This window comes from Telopea speciosissima, chromosome 10, assembly GCF_018873765.1.
Source record: "Telopea speciosissima isolate NSW1024214 ecotype Mountain lineage chromosome 10, Tspe_v1, whole genome shotgun sequence".
In the NCBI taxonomy this organism is placed as follows: domain Eukaryota; kingdom Viridiplantae; phylum Streptophyta; class Magnoliopsida; order Proteales; family Proteaceae; genus Telopea; species Telopea speciosissima.
Genome location: NC_057925.1, coordinates 62,946,834 through 62,969,574, shown reverse-complemented (window position 1 = coordinate 62,969,574; position 22,741 = coordinate 62,946,834). Strand labels below are relative to the sequence as shown.

At 39.6% G+C, this 22,741-nt stretch overlaps 3 protein-coding genes across 9 annotated transcripts in view; 2 read left to right on the top strand and 1 right to left on the bottom strand.

Moving 5' to 3' along the window:
• The window catches only part of LOC122641416, a 55,594-nt gene extending 44,972 nt beyond the window's left edge, over window positions 1-10,622 (top strand). The window contains exons 3-5 of one of the 5 annotated variants that reach the window (XM_043834646.1): window positions 3,818-4,133; window positions 8,641-8,739; window positions 10,233-10,622. In XM_043834646.1, coding sequence (XP_043690581.1) covers window positions 3,818-4,133; window positions 8,641-8,739; window positions 10,233-10,259 — 442 coding nt within the window. In that variant the 3' untranslated portion in view covers window positions 10,260-10,622. Of the gene's footprint in view, window positions 1-3,817; window positions 4,134-4,386; window positions 4,889-8,640; window positions 8,740-10,232 lie in introns of those variants that run through there. The other 4 variants (XM_043834649.1, XM_043834648.1, XM_043834647.1 and 1 more) reach the window with 4 other exon arrangements.
• A 3,790-nt stretch (window positions 10,623-14,412) lies between these two features.
• LOC122644192 (E3 ubiquitin-protein ligase SIRP1-like) lies at window positions 14,413-16,546 on the top strand. Of its 3 annotated transcripts, none has more exons than XM_043837805.1 (2): window positions 14,413-14,430; window positions 15,271-16,546. In XM_043837805.1, the coding sequence occupies exon 2, from the start codon at window positions 15,285-15,287 to the stop codon at window positions 16,308-16,310; it is 1,026 nt and encodes a 341-aa protein (XP_043693740.1). In that variant the 5' UTR covers window positions 14,413-14,430; window positions 15,271-15,284; the 3' UTR covers window positions 16,311-16,546. The 3 variants fall into 3 exon arrangements, with proteins under 3 accessions (XP_043693740.1, XP_043693738.1, XP_043693739.1); XM_043837803.1 differs by lacking the exon at window positions 14,413-14,430 and adding an exon at window positions 14,679-14,740 and having other exon boundaries at window positions 15,277-16,546; XM_043837804.1 differs by lacking the exon at window positions 14,413-14,430 and adding an exon at window positions 14,703-14,740 and having other exon boundaries at window positions 15,269-16,546.
• A 2,110-nt stretch (window positions 16,547-18,656) lies between these two features.
• Window positions 18,657-21,989, bottom strand: LOC122644241 (pyruvate kinase, cytosolic isozyme). The gene is made up of 3 exons (XM_043837872.1): window positions 21,737-21,989; window positions 20,094-20,555; window positions 18,657-19,683 (listed from the first exon to the last, which is right to left on the bottom strand). Exons 1-3 carry the CDS (start codon window positions 21,959-21,961, stop codon window positions 18,871-18,873), a joined length of 1,500 nt encoding a protein of 499 aa, XP_043693807.1. The 5' UTR covers window positions 21,962-21,989; the 3' UTR covers window positions 18,657-18,870.
• Between the last annotated feature and the right edge of the window lie 752 nt (window positions 21,990-22,741).

The window sequence follows — 22,741 nt, the reverse complement described above, 5'->3', positions numbered from 1 at the left end:
TTCAAGCGAGATATGGTCGAAATCGAGACGAACTCGTTTTCTGGCTGGTCGAAACCCTAGTTTTAGAACCTTGGTCTCAACTACTGCCTCCACCGTTAAAAACTGATCCCGAAACAGCGGAGCGTTCCTTTCCTCTAAGAGGGACCAGAAGATTGCTAATAATGTGGCTTTTTAGGGAAATATCCCTGAGTTCCATTGGAGCAAATTGCCAAAACCACATCAACTCCACAACATTTTTGAGGAAAGTACAATTTAGGTTAAGCATTGTAGGGAATTGGAGCCATACCCTTGGGCAAAAATGCAAGGAAAAGGGCCTCAACAGATTCACCATCCTCCTTACGCATGAGACAAATGAAGGTAGGGAGGTAGCATCACCCTCTTCTCAGCTGGTAAGTATCCGCTGTCATTATTATTTTTTTTTTTGGGTAGACAATTCCCATCCTAAAGCGTTGCATTGAGAAGGAACAATTCTATTAACATAATTGTCCATTGCTGAATCATATTAATAACCTTAGACTCTCAAATTGTCAAATTTTTTTTTTGGGTGAATAAAGAATATAATTACTAAAGAAAAAGAAACGGCCCCCAAAGGGGGAATACAAGAGCCCAAGGCTAGGAGAGCATTAGCTAACAGGAGCTAGAAGAGAGAGAAACATTAGAGAGACTCCAGGAGACAACAATAAGCCTGTTCCTTGGGGTGTCCTTGCAAAAAGAGGGAGGGGCAGACAGCAGCTTTGAGGAGATTTCATAGGAAATGGAATCCCATATCTGCTGAAAGGTACGCGATTTGGAGGTCCATTTCCTAATATTCCTCTCCATCCAAATGTGACTAAGAGCAACACAGAAAGCCATCTTTCCCACTGAATCACACAAAGAAGTTCCTCCATAGGTCATGTCAACCCAAATCCATTCTCTAGAGAAACTGAGAATCCTTCTTTGGGCAGGCCAGCATTTGGAGAGGATGCCTTTCCATATGGCCTTGGAGACTGGACAATCAAAGAACAGATGAGCCAAGTCTTCCGAGTTGCTCCAACAAAGGCAGCAAGAACTGGACACCTGGATGTACCGCCTGCGAAGGAAGGCTTGCGTAGGAAGACATTCAGTGAATACCCTCAAGCGGTGAAGCGATTGCACAGGGATGTGATGCCCGAACCACGAAGCTTCCTCCAAATAGCCATCGGACCTTTACTGCCGGATAAGGTTCCAAGCTCCTTTAGAGGAGAAAGTAGGAGAGCTGTTAGCATTCCAAGAGACACTATCTCCCCTAGATGGCAATCTTCTGCTGATAGACTGAAGCTCACTCCAGATAAGAGCTAACTGCGGAGAGGAGGTTTGGGGGGGAGCCCAATCATCAAGATGGAGAATATCAGCCACCCGAGCCTTCCTATGAAGACCCGAAGCATAGATAACCCTTGGGGTGACAAGGTGGAGTAATATTCCTTTAGGGTGCCAGTTGTCCAGCCAAAGAGAGGTGGAGAGCCCATCTCCTATGTGATTGTGGATGTGACTTTGAACTAGATGACGAGCTTCTAGGATCTTGCGCCAAACCCAAGAAGCCTCAGAGGAGACAGTAACAGTCCAAATAGAGTCTTGCCAGAGGAGTCTCGAGTAAACCCAATCAACCCAAATGCTCTTTTTCTTAGAGGCTATCTTCCAAATGAGCTTGATAATACCAGCCCGGTTGGCTTCTTTGATCCTTCTGATACCCAGACCATCCTCATTTTTTGGGAGACAGACTGAAGCCCATTTGAGAGGGTAGAGAAACCTAGGCGTGTCAGAGCCTTTTCAGAGGTAAGCAGCTAACAAGGATTCCAGGGACTTGATGGTTGCTTGCGGCAACCTATAGATGCCGGACCAGTAGATGTAGGAAGCTTCTAGGACAGATCTGATGAGGACCAGTCTACCAGCATAGGAAAGGAGCTTGGCTTTCCATAACTGAAGCCTTTTCCTGATGAGATCCAACATGGGAGTGCAGTGATGAGCAGAGAGCCTGGCTGGGATCAAAGGGAGACCCAGATACATGACTGGTAGATGGCCTTCAAGGAATCCAGAGCTATCTAGAAACTCCCTTTTGTCCAATTCTGGAATACCAGCAAAGAAGATGAGGGATTTGTTAGGATTGATGCGGAGCCCTGAAGTGGCATGGAATTGACGAAGACAAAACAATATACACTCGAGCGAGGCTATGGAGGCTTTGGAGAAAATCATCAAGTCATCTGCAAAAGCAAGGTGGGTAAGCTTTAAAGCTTTGCACTTGGGCATAGGAGTAATGAGTTGCTGATCAGTACAGGACTGCAAATGTCTAGAGAGGACTTCCAGAGCCAAGGTGAACAAGTAAGGAGATAAAGGGCACCCCTGCCGAATGCTTACAGTAGCACCAAAGTAACCTGGCGGGCTGCCATTAAGGAGGACGGAGAACTTGGGAGAGGAAATGCAGTGATTAATCCAGTTGACAAAAGGCATAGGGAACCCCATCTTGAGCATAACTTGAGAAATGAAATCCCATCTGAGAGAGTCAAAAGCCTTGTGAATGTCAATCTTCAAGAGAATAGAGGGCGAATGATTTTTCCTGTCAAACCCTCTCACTAAATCATTGCAAAGAAGGATGTTGTCAGAGATGTTCCAGCCTGGGATGAAAGCTGATTGGTTTTCACTGACCAGCAGATCAACAACACTCTTGAGTCTTTTGGCTAAGATCTTTGCAATAAACTTGTAGATGATATTGCAGAGAGCAATGGGCCTATAGTCATTCATCAAGGATGCACCCTCCTTCTTCGGGATAAGACAAAGGAAAGTGTGATTGACCCCTTTAATCTGACTGGGGTTAAAGAAGAAGCTGACAATGGCTACTATGAGGTCTTCCTTTATGATATCCCAGGCAGCAAGAAAGAAGCCCATGCTGAAACCATCCGGCCCTGGAGCCCCCGAGACCTTGAGGGAGTGAATTGCATCTAAAATCTCCTCTTCTTTGGGGATAGAACTCAAAACTTCCAAGTGGCTGGCAGGAATAAACTTGTTTAGCAGTTGACTTTGCAGAGGAACATGATCCGGAAGAGGAGCATTGAAAATGTCACTGAAGTGTTTAACAGCCAGCTCCTTTATATCCTTGACAGTGGTAGCTATAGAGCCATCAGGGGAAGTGAGCTGGGTGATGGAGTTAACATTGACATTTGCCTTGACAGACCGATGGAAGTAAGCATTGTTTGAGTCGCCTAAATCAAGCCATTTGATTCTTGATTTCTGCTTTAAGAAGCTCTCTTCCCTAGAGAGCAAAGTATTGAGCTCCACAGTGAGATCTTTTTCAGATTCAGCCAGAGAAATATTCAGCATATCAGTTTGCAGCTGCACCTGAACTGATAGGAGCCTCTCCTTGCAATCAGCAACTTGACTGGAAATATCACCAAAGGTAGCCTTGTTCCAGCTCTTAAGGGACTCCTTTACATTGCGAAGCTTTCTAGCAAAAGCCACAAGAGGGGAAGAGTAGGCTAGAACAGGTTTTGCCTAGGCCTCAGTAACTCAAATTGTCAAATTACTGCTGCTTGTTCCAAATGGTTCAGTGTTTGAGTTGGTTTGAGAAACTGTGGCTGGCCATGTATTTGGGTTGAGGTTGTATGTCAAGATAACCTGATCAGCTGAGCAGGATGTATTTGATCACTGATTAATTGTTGCTGCTGTCTTGAGTAATGAATGTTAATAATCCATGGAACCTTTTAGTATTCCCTAATATCTCACCTTTTGAATTTTTTTTTCCCATCTTATTCTTATAATTGTTCAGTCTTTAGTATACACTTTCATCATCTTTATGTTGTTTACTCAGGAACATTTCTCCTAAGTCGTACGGAACCTTCCTTATCTTTTCAGTGAAACTTGCTCTCTCAATGCAAATAGTTGGGTTCTCTGTGAGGTTGGCATCTTCATTATTATGGATTCAGATGTATAGATTGGGAGTTTCATCTGTAGACAATACAGCTTCTCAAGAAGAAGATTCTGATTTAAGGAATAGTTTTGTGAATCCTCCAGCTCATTCCATGGCTAGAGAGAGATCTGATTTTGACAGTACATTAGGAGGCTCTATTTATGACCCTGCTTACTACTCATCTCTCTTTGAAGATGCTCATGATAATGGATATCAGGTAAATCATCTTTGAGTTTGTGGAGAATAACAAAATTCTTCTTATATTTATTATTTCTTTATTTTTTTACTATACTAGCTACTATTATTGGGGTTACTTATTAAAGTAGATGATTTTTTGGTCATTCTATCTTCAGGTTATATTAATTTAATAAACGAGTCAAGTGGTAGGGAATTCACTTCTTGCAGACATTCTTTCCTCTTCTTCTTCTCCCACTATCTTCTCCTGAAACCTTAGAACAGAATTTTCTCAGTAAGCAGGTAACAGAGGGGACTAAGCTCCGACGGAATGAAAAAAAATGGGGAGATCATTGACCCAACTTGTGAGCTTTCTGACTTCATCTGGACATGCTACTGCTATCAGCAGCTTTATGATCAGGTCTCTCCTCTCAGAGCTGAAGGTGGATTCTAAGAGAGTCCTATTTTAGAGTCTTTTGGTGTATTTTCCAGGATACGCCAAAGTCAGACCTTGTGCAAGAAATTATTCATATTAGTGAAAAGTTAAATGCTGGCTCTTGCTTACACCCATTTTTTCAGAAAATTGTGGGAAGAGAAAACTGAGGGACAAGTTGACAGAAGTTGAGGAATAAGATAATCTCAGGGCACAGGGTAAGCGAAGTGAGGAATAAAATCATCTCACAGATCCTTCCTGTAATTTTCTTTTCTTTTCTCTAGACAGTAACAAGAGCAAATATTAGAAATCCCCCCCCCCAATACAAATGCAGCCTAATTGTCAATATTTTTTTTTTTTTTTTTTTTTTTTTTGTATGAATAAGAAATTCATTACCAAAGAGAAGAAAAAATACAGGGATCCCCTTAGGGGAGCAACAACAAAAATAGAAGCCAAACCTCACGGAGGAGGTACAGAGGCTACAAGGGAGACAGAAGAGAGACCCCAGGAGACAACAATGAGCCTGTTCCTTGGGGTGTCAGGACAAGAAGAGGGAGGAGCTGCAGACAGCTTTGCTTTAATTTCAAAGGAAATGGAATCCCAAATCTGTTGATAGGACCGAGATTTGGAAGTCCATTTCCTGATATTGCATTCCATCCAAATGTGGTCTAATGCTGCACAAAAAGCCATCTTTCTGACCAAATCACAGATAGAGGATCCCCCAAAAGTCATATCAATCCAAATCCACTCTCTAGCGAATGGGAGGATTTATCTTGAAGCAGGCCAGCATTTGTTGAGGATGCCCTTCCAAATGGCAGCAGAAGAAGGACAATCAAAGAAAAGATGATCGGAATCTGCTATATTGTTCCAACAAAGGCCACAAAGGGGGGAAATTGAGATCTGTCGATTCCGAAGAAAATTGGGTTGGGAGACAGTTGGTGAAGACCCCCCAAGCCGTGAAGCAATGACGAGGAATGTGATACTTGAACCAAAGGAGATTTCTCCAAGGAACCAAAGGACCTTTCTGACGGATGATCTCCCAAGCTGCTTTAGAGGATAATTGTCAATATTTATTCTATCATAACAGTATGTACTATAAATATGTTTAAGTACATCCACAAAACACCATCGATCTGATTAAGGATGTTTCATAAGGCCTATGGGAGTATTTAAAGCTTTTCCATATAGATTGTTCCTGGGATATGTGTTGCACCATGCTATATGTCATACAAAGGCCATTCTATTCATTGACATGCTTAAAAGTTCAGTGTAACTGAATTGTGTGCCTCGTGCATGTATCTTGCACTTCATGCGAGGGGTGTACCCCCTTGTGCCTCATTTAATTGCATCTCGCAGAATGTTACTAACACTCACTTTTGTGGTTGGGTTGTTCTTTTCATTCAAAGCATAACCCTTTTTATTCGACAATTGCAATTGTAGAGGCTTGCTCTAGTTGACTAAATAAAGCATGCTCTGTAATTTTGCCCATGCATGAAATTATATTATGATGTGATTATGGGAATGGCATTCTAATAAATGGATGGATTGTTTATGTATGTGATACATGGGGTTATGGGTGGATGTGATGCTTCTCTCTCTTTCTCTCTCTCCCCCTATCTTTTTTATAAACAAATGTACTCCACCCCATGGGCAGCCCAAATGGTGGGAGGGTTTCTCCATACGGGATTTCTTTATTATTATGGAAAGGAAAGTGTATAGAATTTTTTCTAGGTTTCCATTGTAATTTTAGAAGAGTTAGGACTCTCAGGGCATGTAGATGGTGATCCACATGTGGCGCTCAAAGCTTATGGAGATGCAAATCACCTACTTTGAAGACGTGATCGAGCGGAGGAGATGATCAAGGCGTGGCATCCATGGCATATAAATGCACCCAAAGTTATTAGTTTTATTTTTATTGGGAGGATTCTTTAATTGCTTCTGATAAAAATGCCGCCATCCCATAATCACTTTTAATTAATGTTGATTAATTATGTTATTTTATTCCATCCATGATATGTATGTGAGAGTTGTTTAATCCATCTTTAATCATAATACATGTATGATATGGACTAGTCTTAATCGGTAGACATGTCCATGGCCTCCTAGTGAAGATAAATGTAGAGATTGTGTGATATGCCCCGCATACGCCGATAGGACATTGCCAAGACCACTGTCACATTTCTCTATATTTGCATCTATCCAGATACGTTAGGGTATGGATAGTGAAAGGGCACTGCGACAGTGGGCCATCTTTCATGATTCCATGATTCTAACTAATGCAATAGGTAAGTACATGACTTGGGTGTATGTCAGCCGACAGGATCTGGACATGGTTCCCTAGAGAAACCAATATACTACAAAATTAGGGTTTTGCACGCCCTGGGTTATCCCATGGTGTCGCATGGGTGCCCCATTAAATTTTAGGGTTTCCCATGGTCGCCCATGGGAACCCTAGTGCATCCCTATTAGGGTTTCCCCATCCCTATTGCATCCCATAAAATTAATTATCACAATAGGGACGGAGAAATTCATCTCTAGTCCATCATATGGCAAGAAGGATCCATCCCATACTCGAATGCGCAGCGGAATTAAATCGATTCGAGTTTCTTTCGCATCCCATAAATATTAATAATCAATAAACTGAGGAATTAATAAAGAACTGCTAACCTGGTGAGCCTCAAGTGTTGCTCCTCCAATAGACAGTGATTCTTCCTCCAGTGAGCGCTCCAAGCAAACAGATCTGAACCTCCAATGGTGCTACCAAGGTTCTACATGCCAATCCCAGATGCCCTCAAACTCCTCAGCACAGATATCACCGACACCCTGTACCTGAGGGAACCCTGTCACTGCAAAGTGTGATCGCATTCTTTGGTTCATCAATGACTGAGACTCAAGCGAGTCAAAATCGGTGTTCTGGGAATTCGTGAACACTTTATGAGTGAAGGAGTTATCCAACACGGTCACCACCGCCCGATTAGGGAACACCAAGATAGAGACTGTCTGTGCATGGTCGGATCAGAATCTGGATCCAGTACCGTTTTGGAAATGGTTTTGCAAAATTTATTTTACATAAAATGATACATTATTTATAATTATTTGAACAAAGTATTTTATTGAGTTTTGCGAGACCCGATCAGATGCACAGACGCTCTTATATGGACATGTACTATGGATTGGGGTTTGGCAGTACATGTGTACATGCCCTAGATTCCATAATGATGGTGTTGATTAGCGGGGGGTTGTATATGATAAATTGTTATCATATAGGGAGTTATTTGGAATTTGCTAATTTAATTGGCTCTTTATTTAATTAATGGATTTGGTGCTAATTGTAATTATCCATTAATAATTAAATAAAGAATCTAATTATTCCTTCAATTATTGAACCACCACATCACATGTGATAACATGTATCCAAGCCCATAAATTAAAATCACAATTTTAATTACAAGTGGGTGGAGGGAAGAATCGCTTCACCCATCTTCTTCCTCCAAAAACAAAACATATTAAAAATTTCTGTTTTGAAAAAATCAGTTTTTTTTTTTTTTAAATGTTAAACTGGAGGGAAAACAAGGGGGTGCATGCAACCCACATGCGCAGGCCACAGGCACTCCCTGCGCAGCCTTTAGGCCCAAGGCCCACGGGCAGCAGCCCATGGCTGCAGGCTGTAGGCTTGCTGCCCGCAGGCAGCAGCCCATTAAGGCATGCGCACGGTTAGGCTATGGAGCTAAGGTTTTGCTGTCTTTCATTCCAACTATCCTCTAAACAATGTAGTTAACTTTTGCGTTGGCTAAATTATTTGTTGCTGATTACTTTGATTTAAGTAAATTTATGCCATCAATGTGAATTAGATCTAACTGTTTTTGTATTTATTATTATGTATTTCAAATTGCACCTCGTATTAGTCAGGTGTGCGCCTCACGTGCTAGGAGGCCTTCACACCTTGTGTACTCCTGTTTTATTGACACTGATAGCTCGTAAGTATGTGAGATCCCATGTTGAGGAGACACAATGTTTCAATATGGTGTTTCTGAATCTTTATGGTGGTCTTATTATTTAAGATGTTAGTTATGTGTCTGTGTCTCATTTAGTGTGAGTGAACAATGCTCATTTGCAGGGCCATAAGCATAGTTTTGGTGATGATGCGGAGTTGACATCAACTGCTGAAGCTTCACAAGTGAAGTCATGTATTGGCAAATCTTTTCAGGTTGTTGATGTAAGTACTGTCTGCTGTGTTTGATAGTTGCCTCTGTTCGTTAATTACTGTAATATTTAAACCCTACAGTGCTGTAACTACTTGGGACTGCCCCCCCCCCTTTCATCTGCTTAAAAAGGCTCAATTTGACTCAGCTTAGAAAAATGATAACAATCTAGTGTTGTCAATGAAAATTTTTAGTTGGTATAACAAAAGGTGCATCCACCTTGTGCTGACAAATCAGAAAAATATGTGGTAAAGCACATGTTTTAAGTTGATTTGTTAAAGCATAAATACCCATGGAAAAGTTTTCTATATCCAAAGAACAATCAGGGGCATCTTAGGCTTCTTGTAACAGGCACTTTTTCCCCTGAGATTAATTGTTGATCTGATTAGCTGAAATACATGATTTCACAGTTTTGATAAATGCTCTTCAAGACAATTCTGAAAATCGAGCCCCTGATATGATTGTCTTACCGTGTTACCTTGGTGGTTCAATGGATCCATACCTGTATCCAACTATTCATTTTTGGAAAGCAAAATGCAATGCCAGGAAGTTGCGGTTAAGTTGGTTTAAACATGTTACTTTTGCTGAAGGGATTCAATTGTTGTGGAGGTATTTTTGCACAGGCTTTCTGGGATCCTGTTTTTGGTCCTGAGGCCATCTCCTCTTACTCTTTTCCTACTAGGTGAAGTTCGATTTTTGATAGTATGGAAAATCAGTTGCACTATGCTACTTACCGCTGAGAAAAGCTTTGATCATGTGATCTGATGAGTGGGTAATTTACATAGAAGTGAAACAGGAAGGGAGTGTAGTGTTTACAAAACTGTTTTCCAGGAAGTTATAGCCTGATGCAAGTGTAGCATACAGGATTGATTCTTCTAGAGGGTAAAGTGACTCAGCTTTACAGGATTGATTTTGTGATGTCTGGTTTTCACAGAGGTTGGACACACCCATGAGGTTCATGAATTTAATTTCATCCAGTATGAGTATCAATTTCTTGAGTCTTGAGTCCCGAGTCTTGACATGGACAAAGATTGTGGATGCTCTTATCTTTTATTGATTTTTTTTTCTCCTCAATCTTTTATGTTACAGCTTTTCATTGGTATCCATGTTTAGTTATTTATTTGAAAATGATAAAGAACCATACTCAACCAAGTCTTGTCCCAGCCAAATGGGGTCGGTTACATGAATCCTGTTTGCCGGACAAAAGAAACGTACTTGATAGAATTTGTATGTATTCAATTTGTAGAAGGGATATTGCAGTGGTGTCCTCCACATCTTCTACTGTCTAGGGAGCAATATTTTTCTACTTTAGGTTGAGTTTGGCTCAGGAATCACATGCAGGCTGCCATAGATACCTATCCTTGTGCAAGGTCTTGGTTCATCCACTATGTATAGTGTAACTTTGCAAAGTGGTTTCAATTCAGTCTACGCTGTACTGAAGGTACATATGTTTCTGACTTTCTGTTTGTTCTTATTAATGCTTTTCATATCGATGCCACACTTGCAGGAAGAGAGTGCACTAAACAAGACCTAGAGCCATCCAATTTTGATTGGTATTCCACAGTTGGAGTACTTTGATTGGTGGAGTCTGGCCATGCATTTGCCATCTTGTATCATTTCCAATTATGTTCATTTCTTCGTTCAGATTGGGCCAGGTAGAGTACAGAAGTGGGACAGTTACCCATTGTGAGCCATTGTTTTCAGGGAGCGAATGTGGTGGTACCATATTGATCAAATAGAGAGAGCAAGGGCTTTTTGTTCACCAAGAATATACTATTTTCAGAGATCTCTGTTAGTGATGGTAGATTATTTTCTTCATTGGTAACTCAAATCCGATCTGCCACTTTTGTGTACATGATCATGGATCTCGATGGCCCTTGGATAGTGACAGTCTGAACTGGAGCTCTCTTCTGGACCGTCCAACTGCTGTAGGGTGATGATTTGAAGGTGGTCCAAATAGGGTTAACTCCTGTATAGAGCATTGAGTAGTAGTGGACAACTGACTGGGATAACTGACATTGTTAGGGATTAGACAGAAGAAACTTGACTTGATGGATGATCCTAACCATCTGATCTCAGTTACATCTGGATATTTAGAAAGGATACATGAGCTCCAACGAATTTTTTTTTTTTTTTTTTTTCCCCGGTTGGGGGGAGGGGTGTGGAGATTTGTGTGTGTGTGTGTGTGTGTGTGTCAGGGGGGGGGGGGGGGAGGGGCGCCTGCATTTACACCATTATTAATTATTCAACCAGACCAGATATCGTTCCTTTGATTGTTACCATTTTGCTGCCCATATAGAAAGTGCTGAATTAGGATCATACTTGACTATGCGAAAAATGAATTTGTAGATCAGTTTGCAAATTGTAGTCAAATGTCAATGTGTAAATTCATTGTGATTGACTAGCCTAAACTATTGAGTCAATTTGCAATGGATAATGTATTTTTTTTTAGGGGGGGAAAAAGTATTTGTTTTAGGCAAATGAAATCATGATATTATGGTTTCGCAAACTGAGATGTTAATCCGCCAAAGGATGCGCTCACAGTGATTCAGGATGTAAAGGTGTTGGAATGGTATTGTGAATCTTGTTTATATTCTTTTGTGCGTGCATATATAGGTCTGAGAACTGTTGTCCCACACCACAGTATTGCTAAGTGGGTACTAATTTCTTATCCCCTTCTGGGCTTGTGGGTTTTTTTTTGGTAATGTTCTAGGCTTGTGGGTCTCCTTCTCTCAGGAGGACCTTTTTGCCATTTTATCTTCGTTCTTTCTTCTGGTTCGTTCGTGGATCCTGTCCTTGTTATTTGCATCTTTTAAAAAAAAAAAAAAATCTGGCGACACGATGGTGCCATCGCCATTATTCTAGAACTGGACACAGCATCTCATCTGATGTAGATATCAGAAATTATAACTTTCAGATTTTGGATTCAGTGGATTATCAGTGAGAACAGTCAAAGAAGCCAGCATTCATGCCAACTTAAGAACCTGATGGTTGTGAACTTTGCCTTTTCTTAATAACTAAACCAATTTTATTTTTAATTGTTTTTGGTTGGCGAGATAGTTGCTGGATTCTCCATAAATCCAACAAATTATTACATTGTTCAAATTCACAGCAAATCTAATTTTGGACTACTCAACATAACTCAATGAAAATCTTGTTGTAAGCAAATGTAGTGAAACAAAAGTTTTTCCCATTTTATGTAACACAGTTCTGTCAATGAGGATATAATCCTATCATTTCATATGTACTTGAAAAACAAATAATTTAAGAGAAGTTATCAAGAATGATATAATGGAAAGTTACTTTCAAATTATTTTGAATACATTTTTTACCTATGATATACTTAACTTTTGGAAATAAGACAAGACAATCAAAAAAATATTACAGTTTTTTAATCAAATATCTATCTTTATTGTTAATAGAGTTGATGAATTAAACAATTACAGTTCATGTATCACGCAGGTAAAAGTAATTTAGTTTGCCAATTAAAATTTTGAGAACTTAGAAAATTGACGTCTCCCCCTCTCCCAAAAAGAAGAAAAAAGTGTAACAAATTGGTGTCATGAATTGAGAAGGCCATTGAATTGAATTTAGTAGTAGGATTGGCTTGTTGATTTGCAACTAATAAAACCGTGAATCAAATCGAATTTTAAACCTGGTAACTATGAATATACAAAAGCTTCTCAAGTGCAGGTTCCACTATGCAACTGTAGTAAGCCTTCATTCAGTTTTATATAGTAGTATCATATTTTCGTCATAAATATCATGAAAATAACAAGAAACCATATTAAGGCTGTGTTTGGTATGTATTCTAGGTTGATTTCACATTCTCGGACAATAAAAACAACTATTTTTATCATCCGAGAATGTGAAATCGACCTAAAATATATTTTAAGAATGCATACCAAACGCAACCTAAATGTTTGAAAGGTAAAAAAAATTGCAATATGAGAAAACTCATAATCATAGATTTACCAATCTTCATCTTTGCATCCAAACACAAGAAAAGCGAAATGATCGCTTCGTCCCTCGTGAATTGAAAATTTCCAACCCTGTTGGATGCCCTCTCATGTGTTTTCATTGGTTCCTATGTTGGTGCAAGGGCCACACAGCCCAAAGGTGGGAGTTTCCTTGTCGGCTTTCAAATGATTTGATTATTCTAAGTACAAATGAAGAACCAACAAACAAGCCACAAAATTTGACATGCAGCAAAATCTAAGGAGTTATGGTATCCATCTAATGGTATGGTATGGTATGGTATGGTATGGTAGAACTTTTTTCCACATGAGACCCCTCTCCCTCCACAATATGGCAGAACTCAATACTCATCAATGAATGACTTACCCCTCTCCTCGTCAGTGTGGGTAGGAGGACCCAACGCATTGGGATCAGATTGGGGGGGGGGGGGCGGTGGTAAAAATTGCCCCATATTAATTATAGATTACAATCAACTGGCACTGAGATCCAGCTACAGCTGATAGTATGATACCGCTGGCTAAAACCACCACCGGTTTTCCTCTAGTATCAGCCAATGCCGCCGCCGGATCAAGATCTAATGGTACCTTATTTTCTTATTTATTAAGTTTGGGCCGTTGGATAGGCCACATGGTTTGAGGTATCGGAATTGGATCGCTCGATACTACACGGTTTTGAAGCTGATCGAAACTGACACCTAGTTGATATCATATCAATGAGGGGTAAAATGGTACCTAACTGAAACGGTACGGATAAGGGGTAAAATGGTCAAAAATCCCATTTTTTAAAGCAAAACCACGGGTAAATTTATTCAAATTAATTCATCTGTGCCGATACTATATCATACAATATCGTATTGATTTTGAAAGTGACCGATACCTGATTCGTGCACTAAAATCATGGTAGGCCATGGTACCATGGACAATGACAACAGATTGTATCTGGTTAATTTACTCTTTAAAATATAGATAGGGATCAACATGATGTCAATGTGGGATGGAATCTACCACGTCAAGCCAACGAGAGGATGACACCCGCAGTGTGGAGATCATTTTCCTCCAACAAAAGTATATATATAATGAAAAAAAATTATATGCATGGAATGCAAGGGCCACGCCTAGACACAGTGGGGGTCAAATGACCGTCCCACCCCAAGAATGATGAAAATCCTGTCCCAATAGATGCCATTGCACGCACGCATGGTCTCTGCGCTCCCATGCAGAGAGAGCACCAACCCATTTATATATGATTTTTTTACAATTTATTTTATTTTTTATGGGAAGAGACGGAGAGTAGAATGGTAGATGGAGATGGGTCCTCCCATATTACGAGAAAACGATATGATGTTCCCACCACCAAATGCCATCCAATTCTCTCACACAAATTAATTAAGAATTATTTAAAGCGAGAGAAAAAATAAAAGAATATGGGTAAAATATAATAATAAGGGAAATGAAACCAATTAATCAATTATTGATAAGTTCCCAAAAAAACCAAAATAAAAAAAGGGTGAAAAACGATAAACTGATAATGACAAGAAAGAAAACAAAGAAATAAATAATAATAATAAAAAGGGAAAAATAAAATATGGGAAGGAAAAGAAGACGCGGTTGGCTGTTGTTCTCTGGGAGCGAGATTTCCTTTTGGTCTTTCACCAAATCCACAGAAACAATAATAGATAGCAGAGCTCTTAATAAGCGTTTGGTTTTTCTTCCATTACAACTTAGAAGGTAAGCATTTCTCTCAAATTCCAAACCCAATTGTGTGTTTTTTTAAATTTGTCTTTTTTAATCCTTTCAATTTTATCTCATGTTTTTTAAGCGTAAATTGTTGCTTCTCAATCTGCTCTTCCAATATTTATGGGGCTAACCTGGGACATTCCAATCTTTTCTCGCCTAACTCTTAAGGGCACCTACCAATTTCTTAAACATCATCTGCTCCTTTGTTTTTGTTCCTGCAATTTGTGTTGGATTCACTGTTACTTTTCAATTTTTGTCTTTGGGCCTTCGACTAACTTCACTTGTTGATCTCCAGTCTTGGGTAGGCACAATTTCTTCTTCTTCTTCTCTGGATCTATAGAAATAGTTCTTTGTTCTTCTGGTGGAGACATCTGTTACAACTTTGTATCCAATTGAGGATAGAGACATCTGTAAAACGTTCTTTCCAATTGATTAAGTATATCAATCTCTGTTAGTGAAATTTTTGGGTTTGATTGTTTGTGGAATTGCTGTTAAGTTGAGAAATCTTCTCATCTTTTATTGTTTAATTTTTTTTCTCTCATATCTGTAGTATCTGTCTAGCTTGTTTCATTTCTTTTCTAATGTAATTTTTTCCCCGGTTGCCGTCAGCTTGTCAACCATCGGATTCTCTGCCTATGGGCTTTGAACCTGCAGAAATTTGTCTCTAAATTGTTTTTTTTTTTCATTACAAAAAGTTTGCTCCCTCTCTGTCTGTCTGTGTCTGTCTTTCTGTGTGTGTGTGTTTATGTTTGCTGGAACTTAGTTTTATTTTCCTGTTATTCTGAATTGGACTTTTTTGGATTTTTGCTTATTTGCTTTGCTTGTCAAGAGTTGCAGAGGTAGAGATGGGGGAAGTGTTGGATGCTAGATATTGGTGTCATATGTGCTCTCAAATTGTGAACCCTGTCATGGAAGTTGAGATCAAATGTCCATTCTGCGAGAGTGGTTTTGTGGAAGAAATGGATAGGAGAAGAGACCGTGATAGTGGTGACAACGATTTGGGTTCTGACCGAGCACTCTCCCTTTGGGCTCCCATCTTGCTGGGAATGATGGGTAGTGGTCCTCGACGCCGAAGATTCAGAAGAGAAGAAGGCGACGATGACAGTCAACGGGGAGAATCAGAACAAGAGAGGGTGATAGAATCCATCCTTAGGAGGAGGAGAAGAAGCTCAGCTGCCATCCTTGAATTGCTCCAAGGCCTTCGTGCTGGAATCACATCTGAATCTGACAATTCAGAGAGCGATAGGGAAAGAGAACGAGAACGTGTTATCCTAATCAATCCTTTCAACCAGGCAGTAATTCTGCAGGGCTCCTTCGACCTGAACCAATCTGATAGCCAGAGTCAAAATGCTTCTGGTTCCTTGGGTGATTACTTCATTGGACCTGGTTTGGATCTATTGCTGCAGCACTTGGCAGAGAATGATCCAAACAGATATGGAACCGCACCAGCACAGAAAGAGGCAGTTGAAGCAATGCCTACTGTTAAAATTGAGGAGAGCATGCAGTGTTCGGTATGCTTAGAGGATTTTGAACTAGGTGCAGAAGCCAAGGAGATGCTGTGTAAGCATAGATTCCATAATGGTTGTATTCTGCCTTGGCTGGAGCTTCATAGTTCTTGCCCAGTTTGTAGGTTTCAGATGCCAGCTGATGAATCCAAGCTTGATTCAGATGCATTCATGAATAGGGATAACAGGGTGGAGAGCAGCAGTGGTAGCAGTGGCCATGGCACTGATCGAAGTGGTGGAGAGGGAAGTGAGGGGGGAAATGGGAATGGGAGAAGGTCTTGGGTTTCCATTCCATGGCCTTTCAATGGGTTGTTTTCTTTATCAGGATCTCAGAGTGGTGGGAATGATTCTTCAGAATCATCTTAATCCCCAGGGGGTTCGCGAAGTGCTTCTCAAACAGACGAAAACTGAAGATACTCATCATGTAGCATCCATTATCTTCATCTTTTCTTTTATCCTTCTTGACCTGGTGTCTCTTCTTCTGTACATAGTCATAGTCCTTTGTTTGCTGAATTATGATCTTGCAAGGATTAAGTACAATTTTCCCTTCTTGTCTATTCTCTAAGGTCTTGATGTGTTTTTTTTCTTTTGGTTTTTTTGGGTGAATTCCTTGTGATCTGAATTTGCTTTTCTATTGACACACCACATTAAACTTGACCTGCCAGTTAAAATTTAGGTATGAACAGAAAAGGGATCCTTCTGCAAGGACCAATTCCTTGATAGAGCCATTGTTGCTGTTTCTGGTATCACTTCAAATTTTCAGTATTGATTCCTAGGGAAAGGATTTTCATTGACTTACACATAAATGGAAGCTCTTTTTTGAAGTGTTCACAGGATTGGAAAAAATAAAAACAGCAGCAGGGATTTTTAGGAAGTACTAGTGAAATCTTTGCGCTTTGAAACCATTCTTTAAGATTAAAGGTGAATGAAATTTGTCCCAAATAAAATATATGATCCTGGTGAAAATTGCTGTAATTAATGAAAGACCCCCTTCAGAACTTCTCTGGTGCAGTGCAGTGCAGTGATACCGAGAGAGCAGGTATCTGCTGTTCTTCCCTTCCCTGGCAATAAGTGAGAGGGTTTGGAGATGAAAAATCAGAAGACAAGTGAACCCATATCCAATTGACCTGAGAAAGTCCATTTTGAAATTTGAAGCATCATCTTCTGCTGTGTCGACATACTAGGGGAGTTTCTAAAACAAAACTATATCAGCTTTGGCAGTTTGTTTTTAAAAATAAAACTATTTTATCCTTGAGAGTTGCGACAACTGACAGCTAATTGTAGCCTTAACAATTCGTAGCTGAGTGTTTTATTCCTATTTTAATTCAATTTTTTTTTAATATATTGCATGATTATGATTGTATGTATTTGGGTTTTTAAGGAAAGTAAGAGCTGTAGCAAGAGTGGAATGGCAAAATTGTGCTTGTATGTATAAAGGAAGAGTTACAATTCCGAGAGTTGAGATCGTATGGATTTCTCATTTATAAAAAATGAGAAACTAAAAAAAAAAAAAAAAGAAGAGGAAAGGAAAAGACTTAAGCTTTTAAGTAGGTCCTTCATTCATATTTTTTGAGATCAGAGGGAAAGAAGGATCGGGATAACAAATCCCTGATACAAGCAAAGCCTGAAACTCCAGACCTAACCAACACCATACAGATAGGTAAAATAGATCCACAGGAGACAACATACAAAATGTAACTCACAGAATTGAGAAGCATCAGTGATGCTAGGGGGACATCAAACCGCAGTATTGAGTAGCCAGCTCATTGATGATGGGCCAAGTCCCCAAATAACAGGGTCATCCACCATCTGGGGAAGGGAAGGGGGAACCAAATGGAAGAAGAAGAAGATGCTGCCCCCATCTCCTTAGCTGCAACAGTCATGATGCAGGCAACCTGCAACCATTACATCATGATATATGCTCAGTTGTTTCCTGAATTCTGAACACCAAGAACTGTGTTGACGCCGTTTTCTAGTTTTACAAAACTAAAATATTGGTAAGATGATGAGGTATAAGGGCCAGAGTATCCTTGATGAATGGGGTGATGCCTTTCAACACGGACCTATTTAGATTTAACGTTAAGTCTCCTTCAGTTTATGCTGAAGGGATGCCCTTTGCTTTACTTGTAACGAAATAGGTTTAACCAGTTGAATGATGGAATTTGCATCACCTCCAGGCTCTTCTATCTTTGATCCAGAAGTAAATCGACTCCCATTTTTACCAGAACCGTCTAAACTGATTTCCAAGGCTCTCCTGCAGAATTTTCCAATGACAGATAAATGAGGTATTAAAACTTTCCTCACACTGCAGGCACTAGTAGTGATTCTCCTTGCACATTATACTGAATGATATGGTGTCCATGTGGTAACTTAGAAGAGCGTAGGAAATCATGAGATATGACCAAGTGCAAGTTAGGGTCAGAATGCACCTTAGAACAAGAAATAAGAAACGTAATAAGGATTGGCAAACGTTGAACATTTTTACAAGGACAAACATTTGGAAACTGGACACTGGCTTTGTATATTGCACCATTATATAGTCTTCCATTAATAGCTTGATACCTCAAAATCAAATATCCTACTAAGCAGCTCACCTCATCTCCATGTTTGCTGGTATATAATATATTGTACCAACTTCACAAGGCACCTAGGCTTAATGCCTCTTTCCTTTGGAAAATAATCAAGCATTTTTCAAGAGAACTTCCTCGTGTGTAAGAACAAAAATGTTTCATTTTCACAAAAATTGTGCTGGTACTATAATGAATCAAAGTCTCTGTTGTTTGACTTCTCACAAACACCATAAATAATAAAAAGCTCAAAATCATGATTCTAACCAAACCTATGCTAAACAATCATACAACTCAATATAAAGACCAGCATACACAACTCTCATGAATTGAGTCCCAAAGAGAGGCTGCAGTCAAAATCATTTCACGGTCACAATCTTGATTACAGAAGCAGACTCTATTCGGTGCAATGCAATAACTGCATCACCAATCTTGCACAGTCCCTTTGCCTTTGCATGTTGAAGGGCAAACTTTAGTGCTTCCTCGGTTGATTCCGTGTGAGATGCCCTTGCAGACCCTGCAGTCAAAACAGGTACCAACCCCCGGAAAATAAGGCTATGCCTTGCCGGAGCTTCATCACTGATCAACCAATCAAAAAAATCTGTCTTTATCTCAGGAACCACCACAGATAAGATTGGCATTACAGGCCTGTACTTGGCCACAAGCTTTGCAGTGCTTCCCCCTCTGGTTAGAACCAAAATCAGAGCTGCTTTTATGGAGTTGGCAGTCCGCACTGCTGAAGATGCCAAACTCTCCAATGGGCTCATGGGCACAGGCGCAGCTTCCATAGCCTGTTTAAACACTGCTCCATAATCAAGGGAGGATTCAGCTTCTATGCAAATCTTGGCCATTGTTCGCACAGCCAGTTCAGGATAAGCCCCAGCAGCTGTTTCCCCACTGAGCATCACACAATCTGTGCCATCAAGCACTGCATTAGCAACATCGGTGGCCTCAGCTCTTGTAGGCCGTGGACACTTGATCATGGACTCCAACATTTGAGTTGCTGTAACTACAGGTTTCCCTTGCATGTTGCACTTGTATATCATCGCTTTCTGGGCTAAGAATATCTTCTCAATAGGAATTTCCATTCCTAGATCACCTCGTGCCACCATAAAAGCATCTGAGTTGGTCAGTATATCATCAAAATTGGCTACCCCCTCTTGATTTTCAACCTAAAACATCACAAACAATAAAGGAAACATCATGATTTTGAGATACTGACAAACATTTACACAGCCACAAAAAAATATAAGGTCAGAGAGGGTAGCAGTCAACGGTCTCACCCTAGTCTATCTCGTAATCAAAAAACTACACTGGATTGCATGGTCATAAGCATTTAATCAAATAACATTCCTGAACTGTCTACCATTTTTGAGTTTCCAAAACAAAGATATGTTAAATTCATGGAGAGCAAGAGAGAGCAAAGAATGTCAGTAGATCAGATGGCCAATCATCTAAATTGTGTTTATTTTGACAAAAAAAACTCCTCATATGCATGACCATCAAATAGAGATTCTCTCATCTTGGTATTATATATCCTGTCAAAAATTCTTTTCTAAGAGATTAGAGAACTCTTGCAGACCTTTGACATGAGAAGGATGGACTTTGCATGCTTGCCCAGTAGTTTTCGGACCTCCACAAGGTCTGAACCCTTGCGAACAAAGGATAAAGCAATCATGTCAATCTTATTTGGAATCCCCCATTGTAGTATGTCTTCCTTATCTTTCTCTGTTAGTGTTGGGAGATCTACAATAATCCCTGGAAGATTTACATTTTTCCTCTCACCAAGGAGGGCAGAATTCTCACAGCGGCATTGAACTAAACCCACATTCTTGTTGCAAGACAGAACAGTGAGTGTGATTGTGCCATCAGCACAGAGTATCACACTTCCCGGGTTCAAATCCTCAGCCATTTTTTTGTAACTCATGCTGATCATGTTTTCATCACCCTTGATGCTATAGTCGGTGGAGATAGTGATCTCTTGGCCCTTCTTTAGTTGGATGGGTTTGCCATCCTTCAAAAACCCAGTACGAATTTCTGGCCCCTGTGATATATATATAAAAAAATGGTTTAGAACATTTGAAAAACTAAGAAAAAATCAATTAGAACTCAGGAAGCCTTCAAGAGAAGAATCAATCAATATATTGAAGCTTAGGCCAGTCGTTCATAGGGGTTTGCTGCGTCTCTCTAGAAGCCAAGAAAACATGGAAGATTAATTTGATGCCACAATGAATTTATAACGTGTGAAACTCCATTGAATATTTAATTATCAAAACACACACACAATTGAATACTTGACCAAGTTTCAGATGATCAGGATCCAAAATAAAAACCTATAACAAGTTAAAAATAATAAGCTGTCATTATAATTTTGAACATCACTGGAGGCAATCTAAACATGAATCCTCAAAACCAGAATCCACAACAATTTTTATTTTTTTTTAGGTTCCCTTGTGTAACATACAAAAGTAGTCCAATCTGAACTTCGAGGGAGCAACAAGGCCACGATCCAATAAATAAGTTATATGAGTTTAAGCTGTCTAGATTTTACTATACGATCTTCTATACAAACAATTAATGCAAATCACGTCCACCAAAAATTTACAGAGTTGTCTCTCCAAACCCACTCTGTCTTGGGAGACCTGGATTGGGAGTTTAAGATGGTAATTGAGGAGATGCAAAAAGAAAAAAAAAATCCGGATCACGAGGCTATTTGGATCATTGTGATCCAAACACAGCCTTGGAGACTTTTGAAGTTCTTGCTATTTGGTTAGTAACACAAACACAAAATACACTTGGCATAGTGACCGAAGGAGGAGGAAGTAATGGAATAAAACAAAACAACAGACTTTAAACACCCAACTTAAAAGTTAAAAAGAAACAGACGAACCCAGATGGAGAATAGAACAAGAAATCATCCATCCATCAGCGAACAGATGGCATGGCATAAACACACGACAGAGAAAAACCAAAAATAACCATGTCGAGAACAACTCTGCATCAAAGATAACCAACAAGAAACAGGGTAAAGAAAATAAACACTGCAGGAGAGACCCAGAAGAGAAAATCAGAAAACAGAGTTAAGACAAAGAACATCAACAAGAAAAAACAAGCCCCCAGACAAAGAAAAAAGAGAGTTAATTAAAAGAAACAAGTAAAACAACAGAAAAAGAAGAGGAAGAACAAGTAGTGTTGTTGATGGGTTGAAGTTTTGTAGAGTAATACCTTAGTGTCCAACATAACCGCACAGAGAATCCCAGTGTTCTCCATGGCTGTCCTAAGATTACCTAAGGTTTCTTGGTGATACTCATGAGAACCGTGTGAGAAGTTGAAGCGAGCGACGTTCATACCGGCCCTGAGAAGCTTTTCGATCATGGGAACGGACCTTGATGCAGGACCTAACGTACAGACAATCTTAGTCTTGGGTCTCATCTCAACTTCCATCGCCATTGTTTTGTTGTGTTGTGTTGTGTTGTTGTTATCAGAGGAAGGAATGAATGAACGAATCAGAGAAACACTCTCCAGAATAAAGACGAAGGGGAGTACAGTACAGGGAAACTTATTATTAGACCCTTTTTTTTTGCTGTTTTTTTTTTTTTTTTTTGGTTTCCTTCTTGTTTCTTGTTGGTCAAGTTTAAAACTTTACATTCTATTAAAAATAGGACTCTTTTTAAAGAAAGTTGGAATGTCTTCCGTGCTCCGTTTTAAGAGACGGTTCCCACTACAACTTTATACGATAAAATTAGTAACAAACTAACAATGGAATAAGACGAAGAAGAAGAATATATCCTTACGAAAACAAGAAACGAATTGAACCTTCTCCCTCTTCATCTTTGTTGCCATTGTTTTAGCTTCTTTTAACAAAAAACGGGGGAGGCCGAAGGGGTTGTAAAAGTCAATTCATTCTTTCACCACCACCACCACCACCACCACCAAATCTTTTTGAATAAAATATTGGAGAAAATGAGTGCAGGTTTGATTATAAACTGTAGTTTTAATTCCTTGATTATCATGTGGCAATGCTAATTAGGAAAATTCTCCATTGAATTGGAAGAGGACAATGATGCTCTATATTAGATTATTAGTCATGCTGATCATCATATATGTATATGGTTCACCTAGCTGGTATTGTATGTTTTCTCTTTGAATTTTCACTTGTTTTCAATTTTACAAAAAAAAAAATTTGGTGTTCAAAAATTTTGTTTATTTTATCCGGTGTTTTAATCTTTT